This window comes from Hippocampus bargibanti, linkage group LG12, assembly GCF_051943395.1.
Source record: "Hippocampus bargibanti isolate YZ-2025 linkage group LG12, ASM5194339v1, whole genome shotgun sequence".
Taxonomy (NCBI): Eukaryota; Metazoa; Chordata; class Actinopteri; order Syngnathiformes; family Syngnathidae; genus Hippocampus; species Hippocampus bargibanti.
The window spans coordinates 6,553,902-6,575,152 of record NC_142745.1 but is presented as its reverse complement, the minus strand read 5'-3'; the positions used below and the strand labels follow the sequence as shown (position 1 = coordinate 6,575,152).

The following is a 21,251-nucleotide window of genomic DNA, read 5'->3' as shown; positions in this document are numbered from 1 at the left end:
CAATTCCCAATTCAATTCAATTTGATGTGTAAGGATTGGAAGACATTTGTTTGTTTATGAGACTTCATTATCTTTTTGAATGTTGCTAGGCAGGCCATGACATCATTCCCTTTGGTCCGACACTTAAAGGGCAACCGACGTCACTTTTTTGTTTTTTAACTGACATCAGAAAAATGTTTTATAGCGTCTAAAATACACAAAAGCCTGATATTTTTATTCAAAAAAAAAATTCAGCTGCGAATTCGGCATTTTCAGAAAGTCCCGCCCACAGTTCGTAATGTCACGCCAAGACGTATTGCATTGCTGGAGAATCCAAACAATGGCTTCAGATTCGGAGAATATGCTTTCTTGTTACACATCCAGTTATGAATATGATTCAAATAATTCTGAAGAGGAAAGCATACATGTTTGCAATCGCCATTTTGAGGCAACACTGGGGCAACAATGGATCACCAGAAAAGAGGCACAAAATGGCGACCTCCAGTGACCACCTCCGCTTCCACAGGCTGATAAATTCCTTATATGGAGCATATAATACATGTTTGCAATCGATTAAAGAATTTATTCCGTGTCATTTTGAGGCAAACGGGCGGGGGGAAATGTCTCACCCAAAAAGAGGCAAGAAAATGGCCACAGAGCTGTGAGGAATGAATCAGCCCGTTTCCACAGGCTGATACATTCCTTCCATGGAGCTTGGACTCCCTCTGCTGGCGGCTTTTGGATGCAACACACGGTTAAAAAAAACAGTACAGCAAAATACATTAATGTGATGGAACGATGCTACAATGCGTATTTTTTATGGTCAGGAGGCGGTCCTTTTCTGACGTCACGTGAGGACTCGTCACCAACTCAAAAACAAGACTTCCTGAATGTTCAGCGCAAGTCTTATAACGTAAAATATAGCGATATGCGGTGGAATCTTTGTCAAATACGCCCAGTAGAAGTCATTTGAAGCCATTTTACAAATTATGGACACAACTTGTCCGGAGACGTCGGTTGTCCTTTAACTGTGTGTCACTTTGGAGTTGGGTCAGGCTCTGAGAATTTCTTTGCGCACCTGATTAGATGTCCACCAGAGTCTCCAATAGCTAAGCAACAATTAGATAAGTATTTCCACAACCTTTGAACTGTCACAACTGCCATGCCGTTTTACGCACACAATACTATGTGTGCACTGCCAGCCCTCCCACGGTACATATTTACATTGATTCGTATGAGTGTCCTTTGAACCCTATGAAAAACGTTGACATAATTTGTCGAGTAGACTTAACCTTCACGGAGAAAAAAAAAAAGCCTGTTTGTTTTGAATCCATGAAAAGGTCAGCGGTTAAATCTTAGAGGGAAAAAAAAAAAATCGATATGTATTGACATTGGTTCCTCAACAGAACGAGTAAGATATATCTTTGTTTCAGCAGGTCAATGCAATCTTGTTTCTGATTAAAAATGGCTTTGCTATGACACCTTGACAAAGAAAAGAGACACACTCAAATTGCAGGACCCACAGAATATTGAGTTTTACAACTACATAAACATTCAATGCAGCGTAATAAACCTTAAACTCTCTTCTTTTATCAGAAAAAAATAGTTAATTCCTAAATGGAATGGGTCTGGAGTTATATGAGCTTGAAAGTGGGGGTGGCTGTACAAAAGGTAACTGCTGCCCCCTGGTGGTAGAGAAACACATTGCAAGAGGTCTGACCGAAACTTGAAACGCACCCCCGCGCCCGGAAGAAAAAACAAAAGGACCACATTTAGATCATGCGTCATAAACTAAGCAATATTACTGTAATCACAGTCACTTACGCCATGTTCCACACCATCCAGTGCTATTGAGGTCAGCCTGGGTTTATTCGTTCTTCCAGCGTGTTGCATAACAGTCAACATCCAGAGGCTCCAAATCTGATCACATTCCAGGAAATCTGTGAGTTTACAGTTCATGTGCTGTGGTTTTTGATTCAAGTGAATTCCCTAAATTTAAATAACAGGTGTTTTGAATTTGTGTCAACTATAGACTCAAATAGTAGTCTTGGTGCAACACACGATTCACCATCGCGTTATTTATGTGGTTCCCTTCTAATTTCGCCATCAACACAGATCAACACAAAGTTGTCAGACCAAACAAAGTACCCAAAATGCATTTTGGGTCGCTTTCTCGGTCAGGGGCGTTCCAGACGTGACGTCATGTCAGGCATCGTCATCAACTCGAAAACAAGACTTCCTGAATATTCAGCGCGATTCTTAAAACGTAAAATATAGCTATATGCCGTGGAATCTTTATAAAACATGCTCAGTAGAAGTCATTTGACGTGATTTTACAAATTATGGACACAACTTGTCCGGAGGCGTAGGTTGTCCTTTAAGTGAAGATTTCAAAATGATCTGAATGTGTTCATGTGGCAGTGAAATTAATCTGGTAGGTAAAGCTCCAAGCAATTTGCTCAAAATCATATTGAACTGGTGTTACATTATCACATACCGACTCCTATGACGGGCGAGGTTGGTGGTCTTAAGACTCAGAAGCGGACATTGATATCAAAATAACAAATAAACTTTCGGAAATAATGAAACAATATAACAAACTAACCGAGGGGTGGCCGTAGCGGGGCGTTCATCAGGCAAGAACGAAAAAGAACATGGAAGAAGTGGGTTCAAACGAACCCAAATAGCTAATTAATAATTACTTGGTGTGATGAGTGGTTGGCAACAGGTGTGTAACGGGGCTGGGCATATCAAACTATGCCCAGACACGACATCGAAATACATAACACAGGAAACAGAACTTTCACGATTTCAAAATAAGACAAAATACGGAATGAGCAAAGAAGCTTCACTTTGACGAGTGTGGAGAAAAAGGCTAATGGTCAGGAAATGGTTAAAGTAAAAGTAGGCAGCTTCGTTTTAAGAAAAATAAATAAAAAACAAATGTAAAAGATTATTTTTCCGGGTCCCCCGGTTTCCTCCCATATTCCAAAAACATGCATGGCAGGCTGATTGAACACTCCAAATTGTCCCTCGGCGTTGAGTGTGAGAGCTGATGGTTGTTTGTCTCTGTGTGCTCTGCGATTAGCAACCAATTCAGGGTGTCCCCGCCGAGTGCCCGAAGACGGCTGGGATAGGTTCCAGCACCCCCCCGCGACCCTAAGGAGGATCAAGCGGTCGCGAAAATGGATGGATTATGCAAATGACATTTTCTGTAGATTTTTCTGAATAGCCAATGCAAATGACAGCAAGTCATGAATCTTGAACGATTCATTTGAATCGCTTATATGAAACGAAGAACGGCGCTGCACTGGGCCTGCAACCTCAGTTGAGGCTATCCAGCATTTTAACCATCCTTCCAATATCTGAATCTCTTATCCCCACGAGTGTCATATTAGAAACACAGAGCTCATACTTCACAGGTTTTCAAATCTTCTGTCCATCCTAAAAATGTTGTCTACAGAGTTGGAGTCAGGGGAGAATGGAGGTATTGGCGGCACACACTGGTCTCACTGGATTTGTCCACCCCTAGCGGCCTGTGTTAACTTGATTTCTGTTTCCACTTCGCAGTTGTTTTAGTGTTTGTGCTTCTGGGTTTTCAGATTTTTTTCCTTCTCTTTTGGTTTTAGCTTAGCGAAATTTTTGCTTCCACTCGGTTTCTATGATTGCCTCAATTTTTAATTGGATTGTACACTCACTCCTGTTTTTTTGCATACATTTGCCTATCAAGTTGCTGTATAAAACACCTGCGAAAAGTCAGGTTGTCATTGTTTTCGGCTAAAATATCATTTCACATTTCATGCTGAGTCATGAATGAGAATTATTTTGCAATTGAAAGAAATGTAACAAAAGATACCACCTGACAATACATTCCTGGCCATCACGTCATTCATACGTGGAAGACGTAGTTCGGAAACTGAAGACACCCTTTCCATTGCTGAGCATGTTGTTTCTCCATCTTTTAAGTGTACTAATGGTGAATTGATGGCTGCTTAACACTTCCTAATGCTTCCTACTTGAGCTGCATGTAGCCATTCAGGTTTTCCACGTTATATAATGTGTCAACTTGCCCAATCCAGTCCGCGACATCGCTGCAGGATGCAAGTTAATTATTGTGGGTGCAGTTCGGGCTCGTATCGTGTACGGCTTCACACGGTGCAAGTACCACAAAAGAATCCTTATCACAAAAGAATGTCTTTATTTTCAAGACATTGCTAACACACAGGTATACAAGAGAGCTTTTCGACTCTTTCAATAACAAAATAAATTCAGTATTAGAACATAGAAGAGTGGTTATTTGGAATGTGATTTTTTTTTTGCCCATGAACTCCATCGAATAAATAGTCTCTTGGTTGCTAGTGATTTCAAATCAGTAAATTCTCTGGAAGTCCACGTTAAAGGAATGAATAGGAGAAATCCCAAGAAAAAAAAACACATTGGTAACAAAAACAAAGAAAGAAATTCTTGCAATGTCTTTCATTTGCAAGAAATAAAATACAGAGGGCAACTGATGGAAAAGGCAAACACCTTCTTGTGTCTCCACCTCGTCCGTCCTGTATTAAGAGTCCATTCAAAGTGCCTGATTGGACACACAAAGCGTGTTTCTTACAAACAAACACCTACATAAACAAACAAAAAAGTCCTTAGCAGGAGCTTTCACTACTGATTGCTACAAGGCCGCTGACCTAGCCAGCCAAGGTCAGCCCTTAAAGTCCCTCCCCCCCACTATTAATGTGCTTTTCGTTTCGGGACTGGCAGTGGTAACCGCACTCCCCTGAAAACACCAAAATAAAACTCACGCCACAGGTAAAGCACCAGGTCAGACTCTTTCAACTACAGTACATTTGAATTTCAACCATCTAGATCACCGTCGCTCTCTCGGAGAGAATGCACAATAAAAAGGAACCTGGGGAGTGTCCTCGGATGCTACGAGTCTTTGTGTCTGTTTCCAGACCGCAATCTCGGTCTGCGCAAAAGAAGAAGGAGCGGTCTCAAAGAGGAAAAAGTGCGATTAAGGGCTCGGACTGCGGCGTCCTCTGGCGGGTGAGGGCGAGCGGCAGGACACGCAGCGCGCTCACCCCTCTTGAACCCGAAGGTTCCCTCCGAGCAGGCGGGGAGGGTCGCACCTCCAGCACGGCGGATCTCGGAGTAGCGGGGCGTCGGCTCGTCGGGCTCATTACCCCAGGTTTGAAATTCAGAACATGCGGTCTCCCGTCGCGAGCCTCAGTCGGTGCTGTGATCCTCCAGCTGGGAGATAATGGAGATCAGGTTCTCCAGCCCGAAGATGAAGCCGCTATCCTGTCCTTCGTGCACGACGCTGTCCTCGCCGTAATGGCGGCAAGTCGTGTGCGCAAAGTCGATCATGCGCACGTCCACGGAGGGGCTGCCGGAATCCGCCGGGCTGTGGGCCGAGCGACCACCGTTGCCGTTTCCGTTCCCCGCGGCCACGCCGGCGCTGCAGCCCGCCGAGGACGAACGAGGGAAGCCGAAAGCCCCTTCCTCCTCCTCTTCATCAGACAAGTCATCCTCATCCCCTTCCTCCCCGCCGCGGTGTCGAGGTCGAGAGGGCGTCCTGGGAGGGTCCCCGTCGTAGATGATGAGCAAGGAGCTGGAGTAGAATCGATACGACTCGCAGGATTCCAGGGCGGCTTGCATCTCGCGGAGGCGTTGGAGCACCGGGGACAGCAGCTCGCGCCGTAGGCGACGTCCGTCGTGGAAAAACTGGTAAAGGGCCTCCTCGAAGCCCGCGAAGGTAAGCTTTCGCCCGTGGTACTTATTCATGAACATGAGCTGGCCAGAATCTGACTGGTACACCTGCCAACGTCAAATTGAAAAAAAAAAAATGAGCATAAAATAGGTCGACGCAACATTTTTGCCGTAAATCGGACAAACTAATTTTCACCTGCATGCCACAGAGCCGCACTCCAATGGAGGCCGACGTGCTTTGTTGACACTTGCGGATCTGATTGGCTTTTTTCTCCTCTGACGCGTCATCGCCATGTTGGCGGGTTCCCATCTTCAAGTCCAGGACGCACGGGACCGTGTAACGCCATGTTAGGTTCTCCAAAAGGATGAACTCTGTGAAAGTGGGTCAAGGAATGCACACCCGACGCGAGACCAATACAAGACGTGTTTACTACGAACAAGGACGAGCGAGCGAGTCACGTGTTCGGTGATGACCGCAACATGGAAGGATACTGTATTGGTTGCGGTGTTTTGCATTGTCCTTCATCCTCTGTAAATGCTGCTGGTGACATTTGAGACTCCAGGGATTGTGTTTGATCTGCTGCACCATGTTGCCCTTCTCGAGGCTTAAGTACAGGACCTCGGCCTGCTGCTGTGCCTGGACATCGTCACGGTAGCTAACAAAGGACACGCAGACAAGGTTAGCCTTTTGAATCATTAAATTTAACTCGTTTTCACTGAGCGTGTTCATCTGAAAAAAAGATAATTTCATTTAAAAAAAAAATCAAAGTGAAATAACAATAGGTAAGTATCAAATAGGTTCAAATGGACTACAGACGCTCCCCACCTTACGAACGAGAAACGTTCCGATCGGTCATTTGTAAGGTGAATTTGGTCCTAAGTTGCTTCAGTACGATATTTTGTATGGAATGTATGTTGAAGTCAAACAGTGAACGGGGAAGTATAAAACACAGATGTTCTAACAGTCGTAAAATAAAGTCACACCTACTGTAGTACGACGACATCTATACTTGGGTATTCAGTAAACCATTAGATAGAGAATAAGAAGTTATCATATTTAAAGGTTTCATGCTGTTATATGCTTAGTCAACATGTGTGACTCAAATACACAATTGAAGCACAGAAAATCTGGGGTCAATCTGAGGTCAACAGACACAGCTTGTTAAACTGTCATCTTCATCTAGGAGATTTGGCCTTGGACAGAATTTAGGACTTGGGAAACTCCTTCATCACCGAAGCAATTTACGACTTGAAACTCCTTCACAGGAAGAGCTCATTAGCCAGGTTACAAATTTAGCAGTTCATGGAAAAGACAATGTTTTATTGCTTACAGCTGTTCGTGCTTAGAACTCAAGGGGTGTGGTATTCTAATCAAGAAAATGATGTTTTATTAATGTCCCACTTTAATTTGCATATAGTCTCAATAAATAGCTTGTCGGAGGGCTGCAGAATTCGGGCATCTGTCATGAATGGCTGCATCTCCTGCCGGCAGTAAAAAGACAATCTTCCTGGGTTCGAGTCTTTGTCCGCAGTGTACGATCGAACATCTCTGACAGACGTGCAAGCAGCCATTACTTATTCTTATGCATCGAGTCCTCCTGGAGCATCAACAGGCAAGAGGGCTTTCCTCCCCGGCCACATACTCTACACATCCAATCGCAAGCGAGCACGGCGCCTCCTCCTCAGGTTTTTTCCCCGCCCACATACTCTATGCAGCCAATCGTAAGTGAGCTCGGCGGATCGGGGCCTGAAACCTCCAATGTGTGTGTGCATTTTTCAACATACCCGCAAAAATGTTCATATGTACCGTTGTTCGTAACTCGAATGTTCTTAAGTTAGGGAGCGTCTATATATAATTACCAATAATATAATTATATATATTTAATAATTAATGTGGCAAAAAACAACATTAATGCATTTGAAAATGAATTTATCATATGAACACGCTCGGCGTAAATGGGTTAAATGTGCAGAAAAGGCAACTTTACCTCAGGATCTTGTCATCTTTCCGACTCTGCCGAGTTCTTTCTTTACTGTAGTTGTCATTTTCTAAGTGCAGAGGGGTTTGCTTTTTGTTGCTCCACTTTAACATCTTGCTCTTGGGCTCACAGTCGGTCGAGGGGTCCTTGTTTTCAAGGTCGCCCGCTTCGCTGTGATGAGGGTAAGCAATGAGGCACAGGTTCCCTCCTTCGTCTTCTTCAAAACTGACCGACACGACGCCTGTGGGGAAAAAGGAGGACGGGATCGTTTTAAAACAAATAGACCTCAACTGAACAAGAAACAAAACTGGAAGAACAGTGTGATCACACAGCCTTGATGCAAAAAAAAAATATTTGAATGCAGACACGCCCCAACTTACGAACGAGATACATTCCGAATGGTTGTTCATAAGGTGAATTTGTTCATAAATTGCTTCAGTGCTATATTTTGGATGCAATGCATGTTTAAGGCTTATTTAAGTAGAAGTATAAGTAACGTAATTATTGGTTTGTACTGAAAAATAAACATTTAATAAAATATCTGCTCTACAAAGACATGTACAACTGGAGAGAATACTACATATGTTACTACAAAAACATTCGTATGTACCATTGTTCATAACTTGAAAGTAGGGGAGCGTCTGTACACAAAAAAAGAAAATTGATCTTAGTCTAATGAAAAAAATGACAGACACGGCTACAGTTTGTGGTTTCAAACACATTTATGAAAACACTACGGAACAGACAATTGTTGAGCAAGCGTCAACACAACTCATGTATTCATTAAACAAGGTATTCTCAAACTTGTTACACAACCCCAAACGACCAGAAAAGCCTTGATACTTGAATACAGTTGAGGGTGTGTGTAAACATTTGATCTGGGGTGAAGGTAACCCAAACAAGAAAGGTTTCCTAACATTCATGAATGTTTAGTCGCAGATGCATCAGGGGCTTTGCGGAAGGTGGCTGTTGATGTTCAAGGAGTAAGACAGGATGTCGTCAGTACACCGTCAGTCACCCATCACAAATGGACAAAACGGTTTCACAAAGCAAGGCGGCCCTTTTGTAAGCGAGCATTGTGCTTCTGAAAGCCATTGTGTGTTTAAAACTGCGGGCCTGAGGACCCAGCAGCCCCGCCGCTTTCCGAACTTGACGTCATCTGCGCTGACATCAGCATCCGAGGCCCTTTCGCCTCTTCTCCACTGTGGCCTGATGGAGACATGCAGAGTCATCGCACCACAACTGCCCAGTGTGGGAACTGGTGACACTACTGTGATAAAATGAATAGAAAGGCAGCGGAGGAGGGGACTTGATGACTGTCGAACAAACGTCCAACTGTTTCAAAAGCCTTACAAACGTGTTCCATCATTCGAGAGTGGAGTGGTAGCTCGTCCTGGTAGTCTGCTGTGTAACTCTTCTTACATCAGACACATGATCTTTTTATAGGACCGTGCTGCATTATGAAGGAGTCAAATAACGTGGATGTCTTACCTCCTTGACAGATTCCTTTGGACATGCGCATCCGTACGTACTAAAGGTCACAAGTCTAATGGAGTAATGTGAAGTCTTATGGGGGGACAATTATAAGTAAACTACAATTAAGAAGGTTGTATGGTTATGAACCGATTGTGGATTTTGTTTGCGGCGACATTTCATTTTACATTCACGTGATGATCACCGCATTCGAAAACCAAATGTGATGTTTTTAGTAATTTTGGTAAACTTTGCTTTTAAGTCTTTAATGTCTTGTTTGAAATGCTACATCATCAGAAGCACTGACCTTTACTTTAAGTTCCATGATACTAGAAATAGACTAGCCAGAAAGCGATCAATAACTTCAGAGAACAATTCGTTGAATTATTGGGTTCAGTTTATGAGATGCTTTTGCACCTTTATGTATTTTTTCCCCCATCGCTGCATGATACTGTATTAAGAGAAAAGGCTTTAAAATCGTGAGCTGCCTGCAAAGGTAATCTGCTCTGGGCCTTTAGAAATTGTGCTTGGGGATGCATTGGGTATGGATTCTGAATTGCTACAGATTATGTATGAGGCGCTGTTTTTTTCAGTTTCATTACCCCCCCCCCCCCCACCCCTCTCTGTATTAATGGTTTGATGGCTGCGACTTGATAGTGGTGAGGTTGGTAACAAGATTACACTGAAGCACCAGCTACCAAATGCAAGGTCCATCTTTTGAGAACACTAATAACATATAGAACATTTTTAGGCATATTTACTGGTTGCCACATTCTGTTCCTGGGCCTTTTCCAACGAATCTTACCGCAAACCATTCAAGCGAACGCCCCACTGTAATTACATCCCACATACAGAACGTTATGTAACGCTTAGCATTCAGATGAGAAATATGGAAGCTAGTTGTCAGCGCCATGACAGACAACTTCCGTTTTGAACATCCAGTTCCCGGAAACGGTCTTACCTTTATACTGAGGGGTGAATTTCCTCATTTCGGCTGGGAGACTCTTGTAAAATTGATGCTCGCGGGGAATGAGAGGTTTGCAGATGGTCTGCTCCCCGAATCGTAGCACGCAGGAATGTCCCCCCACCTGGTGCACGAAGGGTTCAAGCATCACCCCCTTTCCGGAGTAGGGAGTCCCATCCGCCTGCATGAGGGCTTCCAGAGCGGGACTCATCCTTACTGCGCATCGGACATCTGAGCGTGGTGGACCCACGTCGCAGGGGAGACGAGAGGCTCGGCCGCTCGCCTGGCTCCCAATCCTGGACTTCGTTGCTACTTAGCCGACAGGGGGCGCTGCCGGTCGCCTGCTCGCACGAGCTGGGGTGGCAGGAAAAAAAAAACAAAAGGCAGAACGGGAAGGACGGAGGGAAGAAAATCCTTTATAACCTTCGAGTCACCCGTCCTGGGACACTGTATAACCCTCTCCTGTAGAACTGTATAGTCTCCGCGATTAATTTCGTGTCATCAAATGCTACGTGTGCGTCATTAAAGGCTGATAAAAACGTATTGGATTGACGTGGACGTTTGCTGTCGCGGTACTGTGGCTCAACTGACGCACCAGTTAAAGTCTCTGCCTGGTAAGAATCAGGAAGCTCCGCCCTAAGCCCCGCCTTTCCAGAGAGGATCAGCCAATTACGAATGCGCCGCTGTCGCTGGGAGGAGACAAGGCGTCTCGGAGAGGAACACGCAAACAAAGGAGGGGAGAGAGTCAGGGAGAAAAATAACAGGGGGAGGGGAGAACAGGAAAAATACAAGACAAAAACACAACACTAAGTCTTTTTTTTGCTGTTTACTTCTCTGCAGGTTCTTTGCTCTTTTGACCCCAGAGACAAACCACGTTTGCGTATAAGGTTTGCATGCATTTATAGTCTTCAAGAAAACAAACCCAGGAAGAACATTGTGTCCAGTAATTTTCGAGGTTTGCATTCAATGAATACAGTACAGAAATCACAATCATAATATCAATGGCCAGCTGTGCATTTGGTACCTCGGCCTTCACGGGGTATTTACCAGACTTGAGCCACACAATACTTGTACTAGTGCCTCACAATTATAGAAATCATCAATACTATTTTACTTTGTAGAAAAATGCAATTTTAAGCAAAACACAATTGCGGCACATTGTATCATCATGTATTTCAGAAGTAATTTTCATTGACATGAAAAGAAGCCAATCAAAAAAAAATATATATATATATATAATATATAATAATAATATACATGTAATTAATGTGCAGAACGCTACAGATGTTTTTTTTCCTCATTGGATGTTGACTATATAACAAGTTTCGCTCTGACCAAACAACCAGAGGATGTTAAAATGATGGCTGGCCTTTGGAGGAATAGAGATGGGTAGAGTAGCCAGAAATTGTACTCAAATAGTAGTACTGGTACTTTACAATAATATTCAAGTTAAGTAATCCTTCCCCCAAATAATTACTTGAGTAAAAGTATGTTTGAAAGGCGCTTATAAATGAAATGTACGTTATTATTATTATTATTATAAATATCTAGTGAAAGAAAACTACTCGAGTAACTGGTGAGTTAACTTATTTTTACGAAATACAAGATAGAAATATGCAAAATCAGATTTTATCTATCAATATCACTTCAATTAAAACAATAATTTAGTAAGTGAATTTCAGTGTATTTGTTTTCCCATTGTTTTAAGCAGAAGCTGACGACAGAACAACATACTATTGATGCTTGTTTTCCAAGTCAGCGCAATAAACATGGATTGAAGGTAAGGGCCGGAATCCAATGCGATTTTCTCCTCCATTGTGCCACCCCGAACATAAATTAGTCACTTTGAAAATTTAGCTTCTGTGGAGCCGTGGATAATTTGTGTGGTCATATGATTGTCTGGCTCTATTTGATCGGAGAAATTGATGTGACACATCACTATTGGTTATGGTGGATTGGCAAAACAGTTGTGTGACAGCACCAAGGCAGAATTTTTGCGGACAAGCCAAAAGAAAACAATAGATGTACGCTAGACCAAAAAAATAAAACGAATTCACCGAATGTTGTTAAATAGAAGGATTTTTCTGTTTACGTTAGCATAATTTACACAAAGTACGCTTAAAATAAAAGCAACAGTAAATGAATACAATCCAATACATCCTGATTTATATACCACACCTGAAACGGTAACAAAATGCTTAAAAAAACAGTTGAAAATAATAAACACAATATATAAAACAGACAGTCATGCAATCCAAGCCACTTTTCCTTCATAAGCTTTGTCGTTTAAAGCAGTTTGACATGAAAGAGGAGAGAATTGAAATGTCCTTTCACTGTGGATCAGAGACGTCATGCCCAAAATGTGCACACGTTATTCACTTCAGGACCCACCTCGGATTAGGAAGAGTTTAAAATGACATGGCAGCTGGAATAAAAAAAAAATCTTACGCCACTGGAAGCAGTCATTCAAGAGAAATGCTTCAAATTGAAGGGAATAGACTGTCAGTCATAAATTACCGGTAATAAAATTTCAAATCAAATAATTTAAGTGGTAAGTAGGTCAGTGCTTCTGATAATAACCATGATTACACACCGGGGCAGTAGGAATATTAGATATAACAAAATACACATTTTAATGGGAAATGGAGCACCTTGTTTAAAAAAAAAAAACATCCAGACCACTTGACATATTTGCAGTAATTATGTTAGTTTTCTTCCACGTTGCCCAGTGCATTGCACTTGAGCTGACCAGCAGGAAACATGACCTGCTGTTTCCCACAGAGCCCCTCCCTCATTCATAGGGGGACGAACAAGAGTAGGGCATGTACACGTTGTAACATCTCATGGGAATTGTATGTCCGAATTGAAGACCCCGTTAGAGTGCCATCGTAGTGGCTCACCATGTCAGCTGGTTTGATCGTTTCACCCCAGACATGCTTATCAAATGTTCTTGTGTGGTCACGAATTGGTGGATTGTTGCTTAGTATTTAAACTTCTTCATCAGGCATATGTGTCAAACTCAGCCTGTAGGCCAGATCTGCCGAAACCTTGCCACAACCCTACTCGACATTTGCTCAAATGAAGTCATAAAATAATAAAAATTCAAAGCAAGGACAATTATGTACTATTATGGGGTGTGAAGATGTAGGACACTGTTTCGCTGTGGCGACCCCTTTAAAGGACAACTGACGTCTCCGGACAAGTTGTGTCCATAATTTGTAAAATGGCTTCAAATGACTTCTGAGCGTATTTTACAAAGATTCCAGCGCATATAGCTATATTTTACCTTTTAAGACTCGCGCTGAATATTCCGGAAGTCTTGTTTTTGACTTGGTGACGAGTCCGTACGTGACGTCACGGAAGGAACGCCCCTGACCGAAAAAAATGACATATTGTAGCAGTCCTTCCACACACGTCAATGCATTTTGCTGTACTTGTTTGGGCTGAAAACGTCATGTTGCACCAAAAAGAGTCAGAAAAGTGCGACCAAGCTCCATATAAGGAATTTACCAGCCTTTGGAAACGGGCTGAATAATTCCTCACAGGGAGCTTGGTCGCCATTTTCTGCCTCTCTTCTGGGACGCTACATTGCAGTCCAGATGCCTCAAAATGACACGGAAGGACTTCTTTAATCAATTGCAAACATGTATGCTTTCCTCTTCAGAACTATTTGAATCATATTCATAACTGAATGTGTAACAAGAAAGCATATTCTCCGAATCTGAACCCGATGTTTTGATTCACAAGCAATGCAAGACGTCTTGGCGTGACGTCACGAACTGGGGGCGGGACTTTCTGAAAATGCCCAAATCGCAGCTCATTTTTTTTTGCAGATTTTGGACACTTTAAGTCATTTTTATTGGTGTTTTGCATTTGAATAAAAATATGATAGTGCGTGTTTTGGTATTTTAGATGCTATAAAACTTTTTTCTGATGTCAGTTAAGAAATTAAGAAACAAAAAAGTGACGTCGGTTATCCTTCCTAAGGGAAAAGCTGAAAGGAAAAGAAGACCTATACACATACAACATACAGCATTAGAAAAAGTTGATTCTGGATCTTTCTCAAAAAAATATTCTGCTGTCTTTTTCCATCCCTGTTTACAGAAAATAAGCAATTTTGTTTGCGTTTGCCTTTTGTCACATCTACTGTACCCGAGGGCAACCTTGATGACTGACGGCGTTGAAAACTAGTTTGACACTCCTGTATATAGGGGCTTTCTAATAACATCACATTCCCTAACACCTTCACCCAAGCAAGATAATTCATGCATCTGGGCGTGGGAATTGTTGACCGATGCGTTGGTGGATGACATTATTGTCAGCATATGGAGTCAGGTGTCAGTGGATGTCAGTTGGTGGTGCGTGTAACAATGGCTTTGTTTTAAATATTTTTTGTCTTTAGTCATAACATGGCTTGCATGGTTGAGGTCACTGAAGGTCACTTTAGTCAACTAAATACAGTACAGTGTATTTAGCAATTCAATTGTGAATGTGGTAAACAACATGAATTGATTTGTTCAGGTATTGAACATCTTCAGTGCAATTTAACTATCTACAACCGACCAACTAATGATGGTTAAAGCCAATCCCCTCAGGAGAAATATATGCCATACTGTGAAAAAACTCAATCTAATGTCCATTTTACCCTCAAGGTTTTTGGACTGGACCAGTTCTGATAATAAAATAACATAAAAAAATTAACTGCATTTTAAAATGTGTTTGTCATGCTAATATGTAGCCACTTAGCATAATGCCGCGAAAATGTGGAAAATATTTTAAAATACATGGTGCTTGTCATGCAAAGATGTAGCCACTCAGCATTACGCTGTTAAGATGTGGGGATGTTTTTATATTAAAATATGTGGTGTTCGTCATGCTAATATGTAGCCATTTAGCACCAAGATTCTAAATGTGGGTGCTTTTCATGCTAAAATGTAGCCAGCCACTCAGCATCATGATGTTAAGATGTGGGGATCATTTTATATTAAAATACTGTATGTGGTGTTCCAGTTAACCCCCAAGATTTTTGGACTGTGCATCAGTTCTAAAAAAACTTTAATAACTTTGAATTTTAAAATATGTGGTTGACATCATGCTAATCTAGAGCCACTTAGCATCATGCTGGTAAAATGTGAGGATCATTTTAAATGAAATTATGTGGTGTTCATTATGCTAATATGTAGCCACTTTGTACCATGATGCTAAAATGTAGTAACATTTTAAAATACATGGTCCCTGTCATGCTAAAATGTAGCCAGCCATTCAGCATCATGATGTGGTGTTCATCATGCTAATACGTAGCCGCTTAGCATCACGATGCTAAGGTGCAGGCAGCCTATGTGATGTAACCAAGAAATTTCCTGGAAGTGCTTTTGAACTCATCGACCATATAGGCGCGTCAATCCTATGGGCTGGGTCTTCCTCAGAATTCCGCCACTCACTTGTTTCCATTAGTATCGCACTTGTTAGAAATTTCAAATCATTTAGCCTAGCCACATAACAAGCATTGTTGTTCGAGATCATTCAACTTTATTTATAGCATGCTTTAAAACAGCCACAGCTCTATACCAAGTGCTGTACGCGGAGCAAAAATAAACCCTACAACAACAAATGAAATGAATGACTGAAAAAATAATATGGCAAAAAATAAATACAAATAAAATAAAAATAAAATGGCACAAATTGAACTGTTGTTTTTGAGCGATAGTCAACCTAACAGGTCAGAATAGTGTGTCACTGGTTACAGTCTAATCACACTAATCTCCGATGTTCCAATTCAGCACTGGGATTATAAATGGAAAGAAAGAATCCCAGATCCAGACAGAGAAGGGATTAAATGATCAGGCCCTTAAACAGGACGCTAAGTCTTTTCTGTCTTGCTTTGCCCGGGAAGGACTTTCTGGCAGTCTGAGTTGGATGTCTTTGAGGCTATCATGTTCCTTCAGTCCAAACACAAGCATCTAGAGTTTATGGGTAAAAAGAAATTGGTCTACCCCAAACTTGAACTACAAAATTGTCTTTTTAGAAATGTCCACTGATGTCTTTTTGACCTCATGGGTCGCTCCGCATGGACATAAAGCGCGATCAATAACGCAATCTGGCAGTGACTCAGGGCAGTGATGCAATCTCCGACAGTTTTTTTTTGCTCGTCACAAATTGCACATTTCAGAATTCCAGACACGGTAGGTGTCTTGGAAAAAGGACTTTCATCTTCATCGTAACATAACTCCATAAAGTACAAGAACAACATGAGCATTCTAATGCTATCTATTTACAGACATGTGAATATGATCATCAATATTTATTAGGAGTAAATCACCTGATACGGTGAGGCAATGGAACTTTGTAGGCACAACCTGTTGGTACTGGCCTGGCTTCAATGCTGTTAGAGGTCTGTCATGAAAGTGTAAATGTAGTTTAACTCCGTGATGATAAATTGACCTGTTAATAGAGTATGTGTATTCAATCATGTCTGATGACATTGATGTTTTTGTGTGACATTTAAAGCATAATTTTTATACAAAAGTTGGTTGAATTCTAAATTGAATGACAAGAGGACTTTGAATTTAGGCTTTTTCTTTCATTTTCTTTTTCCACTATAGTGACTAACACTGACATCTTGCAACAATTTTGCAGTTTTTTTGTTTAGACCAGGGGTGTCAAACTTTTTTTTTGTTGTTGTCACAGGCCTCATTGTAGTTACGGTTTCCTATCGAGGGGCGTTACGAATTCGGGGAAACCACTAGAATGTTTCAATCTCCTCCACGTATTACATACAGAAGGCACAACAAAGTAACAAATAACTAGTCAAGTCTGAAGTAAAAAATAATGACCGTTATTGTGTTTTAGATACGACAATTTGAAATTTTGTTTGGGACTTTGGTAACCACCATGGCACTTGACATGCTTGATTTGCTTTTGCGGGCTGTATAAAATTATGTGTCGGAGCAGATTTGGCCCCCGGGCCTTGACTTTGACACCTGTGCTTTAGACAGTCAATACAACACAATGAAATTCGTTGTTCACTGTGACTTCCTTTAAGCATTTTAAATCTTCAGTTATTGAAATTGAGTGATTTTCATCTTTCATCATTTCAAAGCTTTTGTTACTGCCCTCTGTTCCTACAATGAAACAGTACATTGGTTGGGCACAGTTTAGAGGCGAAACTCTGCAAGTTACGCAAACAACAGATTGAATTTCAAGGCTGGGGGAGTCGCAGCTTTGTTACATTTAGTGGACATCCCATTTTTCTGTGATCTACGTGGATTCCCTCTCACTCCCCAACACGTGAGCAAGCAAAACATAGCCCAGGGTCATAGCTTCCTGGAGAAAAGCGATTGCTCCATATGCAACTCCAATGAGGCCAGGTGCCACTGTAGCACGCTCGTCGTGTTAAAAGTGAATGTCAAAGAAGTGGTGACACAAAATGTCATGGCAAGGACGGCTTTGTTTACTCCCACGTTCTCCAACACCTACCCTCTTATCATTCCTTTTGTCTGTCACAGAAATAAGACTTGTTTAATTCATCGAAGATATTGAGTAGAAGCGGCAAAAGTACAATCAAAGTGACAGATTGTCTGTGTATGTCTGCCACCATCACCAACACCCCAATCACACGCAGCAGACTTCCTTTCAACTTTTAATGTGTTTTTACTCAAGAACACTTGTATTTTGTTCTCACCAAACTACCCACAGGAGACTTTTTTAAATCAAATATTGAACTTTCAAGCAATTTGGGTGGCGCTTTTGTATCAAAATGGATCAGTTGGTAGTCAATTTCATGGTTTGACAATAGATGACGTCACCCTGTCCAGCAACGTAGTGAGTTGTCATTTGATAGATAAGAATAAGGATGTTTGAGGAGTAAATATTGCAAGTCATAAAACGTGAGTCAGGTCATATATAGTTAAACCACGAGGCAATGGGTTTTCCTGAGAAATATAAAACGTCCCTGAAAATGCAGTCAACATGGTGAAGCAGCATTGAGCTGTTATGCTGCACTCAAATTGAATAAGGTGTCAAAATGAGACAAATCGGCCTCGAGTGCAAATGATTTTTAATCTGGGTTAAAATTAATGTCCTTTCTCCCAAAACTCATGATGAGGTCTTTAAAGCCCCTTTAACTCATTCACTGCCAGACATGTGCAAAAATTTATCCACTCCAGTGCCTGGATTTTTGTCATTGTCACTTGAATTCCAGGACCCACAGAATATAGAGTTTTCGGATTACATAAATATTCAATGCAGCGTAAGAAACATTACTCTCTTCTTTCATCAGGAAAAAAAGAGTTAATTCCTAAATTATACGGTTCTTGATTTATATGAGCTTGAAATGAGGGTGGCTTTCCAAAATACAATGCAATATATACATATTGGTTTTTAATGGAGCTTTAACCATAGCTAAAGCTGGAACAAAGCGCTAACGTGTCAACATGGTCATTGGTAAAAAAAAAAAAAAACACAAAAACAAAAATAAACACAACAAAAACTCAAATGGTCTTTTATTCCATTTTACACACTCCATGTACATTTGCGGGTGAGATGGATGGGTACGTTGGAGCATCGTGAGCAGATTGTTTTGTTCAAGAGTAAATAAATAACCCATGTTTCTCCTCACAATGCAATCAAAGCACAGGCCAATCTAATAAATGTCAATACTTTGCAAGAAACATCACAGCGCTTTTAATTTTAGCACACTCAAGTTACATTCCAAGGCCGCACTCTGCCTACACGTGCAATGTTGGTGGTTGAGGTGGGAAGCACCTGACCGGCCTCACACGTTGGGATTACATTCTTGAAGTCCACTGACACATTCCACGCATGCATTCCGGAAGCTTAGCGTAGCCCATGACCCACTATGTCATGTCTTTGCACAGTGACGATGCATAGAAACAGAAATGACCGTCCCACGCGACCAGATACTGACACACGGTACACGTTAATTTCCATGATCTGGAAAGATTGTCCGGGTGACGCGCAACAACCTTTTTGTAATGAGTAACAGTGCCTAAAGAAACAACATAGGCAATTTAATACAAGAGCAGCAGATCACGTGAGGTGAAATCTGAGAGTGTGTAAAATCCCTTGGCGTAACGCCAACGTAAACTAGCCCCCGGAGACCAAAAAAAAAGTCCCTTACGAGAGCCACAGATGAATGTAGCTGATGTCTTGTCAACAAACGATTGCGATATTTGAGAGATAATGCTATGCTAACGGCACTTTAGCCTGTCAGTCAGCTACCAACAAGACCCTGACCCATTTTAGCCCAGTTCAAGGAGGACCCCCTTGCCTCCCATGAGTTATGTTTGTAAACACATGTCACACTCCCCGCCCGCCATGCCATAGTTGAACAGGAATAGCTGCATAGAAAAATAAAAAATAAAAATAACACGGGGAATGCAACAGTTTGTGCAGAACATCACTCACGTGCATGGATTAAAGTAAAAAGACGTGTAAGGACTTGTAAACAGTGGCTCCCCTCGTGTGATGGCCCACTTTTCCCTATGTGGTGGATCAATGCAGGATCTTCACAAGCACATCACCAAGGGAACTGTCTCGAGAGGATAGCATTTAGTCAATATTTGAACGGCTGTGTCAAGTAAGGACAAGATGCAGGGCAGTTGGGGGAAATGAAGCACCCTCTCCTTTGCATTTATGTCCGTAAATCTGTACTCTTTATTGTGAAATGAAAGCAAAACTTAAGTCTGAACGGGAGTCTAAAGTCTGAACATACCTCTTCAGTTTTTTTTAGGGGACTTTTCCATTCCGTGGTCGTCAAGCACAAAGGTGTGGCAAAGGTTCCCTCAGGTAGCCAATGTTGATTTTTCACCAGTGTTTGTTTACAAATTCGCAAACTGTCATAAAGATATTCGACAGATTTTTGAATCGTCAAGAAATTACGAACATGCTCAGAATGTTGAATGTTTTCAACAGGTAATACTGTTAACATTATGAGATTCTGCTTTTTCAAACTCACGGTGGTGACATTTTGTTCACACGTTATGGCTTTAGTCATATTTAACTTGGACAGCCCCTCATCCTCTGCCCCACATCCTGTCTGGCTTACCACTCCATCTACATCCTGTCACACTCAAAGGCCGCAGTGTGCGACAGAAGGAACTGTTGTTGTCACGTGACAAGCAACCAATCTGAATGCAAGTGCGCTAAATTACCGAAACTGATATCAAATGCGTGATCCTCACAGCTTTGCCAAAGGGACGGACGCTTGATTATCTTGAAACATTGTTTTTATCAGAGTGGTTTTACGCACATGTGCTTTCACGATGAAAACATTTGTCATCTGCATTCCGTAAAAAAAAAAAAGGTTTGGTTTAAATTAAGACTAAATTATCCATAGGTGTGAATATTGTAAGAGTATGCCCTGCAGTTAAGTGCCAACTAATCCAAGAGTGTGCACTGCCAATGTTTATTTTCTTGAAAGACTCAGACTTCACACTCATGTAAACATTTATACTTGCAACTGCTGATGACAACATTGCAAAAAAAAAAAAAAAAAAAAAAAAAAAAAAAAAAAAAAAAAAACTAAAAGGACAAGCAGAAACGGGCACATATTGGACTGTGTGTCAACTTCTCATAAATCACACAAGCGGCCTCTAACCCCTGTTCCAAGAAATGTAAACAAATGTCACTGTGTTGGAACCAGTGACTTCATGATTTTTCCCTGGCAAATATGTGCAAAAAAAGTTCTAAAAACTAAAGTCCTCATTTTACTGCACAAACATAGCAGAATACAAAATATTCGTGCCGCACTGACCGGATATTCCGGAAACAGAATCAATCAATCATCGTATTTTGCACATCAAAAATATGCAAGAACATTCAGTACTCTGGATAATCATCCAAAGACAGGCTGTCTTTGTAAGCCACGCGCTGCATAACTACACAGCAGAAAAGAAGAAGAAAAAAAAACATCCGAGGATCCAACCCATCCCACTTGACTAGAATTGTTTGCATAGTGTGCCACTTTAAGACTGAAGTTGGACACTGTCCAATTGTGGCACGATATACACAAGAATCCTGCATGTCTGGAAAGTTTGGTGGGTGGAGATGAGAACAAGAAAAGAAAAACAAATTGAATGACCTACTTTATTTTCTTTCAAAGGAATAAAGTGTTAAAAAGACTGCTGTTC

General features: G+C 41.5%; 1 protein-coding gene across 1 annotated transcript; it reads right to left on the bottom strand.

Moving 5' to 3' along the window:
* Positions 1-4,154: 4,154 nt before the first annotated feature.
* ip6k2b (inositol hexakisphosphate kinase 2b) lies at positions 4,155-10,698 on the bottom strand. Its single transcript, XM_089009258.1, has 5 exons — positions 10,099-10,698; positions 7,674-7,905; positions 6,178-6,341; positions 5,882-6,057; positions 4,155-5,793 (listed from the first exon to the last, which is right to left on the bottom strand). Exons 1-5 carry the CDS (start codon positions 10,310-10,312, stop codon positions 5,203-5,205), a joined length of 1,377 nt encoding a protein of 458 aa, XP_088865384.1. The 5' UTR covers positions 10,313-10,698; the 3' UTR covers positions 4,155-5,202.
* Positions 10,699-21,251: the final 10,553 nt, after the last annotated feature.

Bases quoted from the DNA above. Each gene is read 5' to 3' on its own strand.
- ip6k2b (XM_089009258.1), bottom strand. From the start codon at position 10,312: ATGAGTCCCGCTCTGGAAGCCCTCATGCAGGCGGATGGGACTCCCTAC. The intron at 7,906-10,098 runs GTAAGACCGTTT...TTTTCCCCACAG, and splicing joins ATTCACCCCTCAGTATAAAG to GCGTCGTGTCGGTCAGTTTT. The intron at 6,058-6,177 runs GTATCCTTCCAT...CCACTTTCACAG, and splicing joins AAAACACCGCAACCAATACA to AGTTCATCCTTTTGGAGAAC.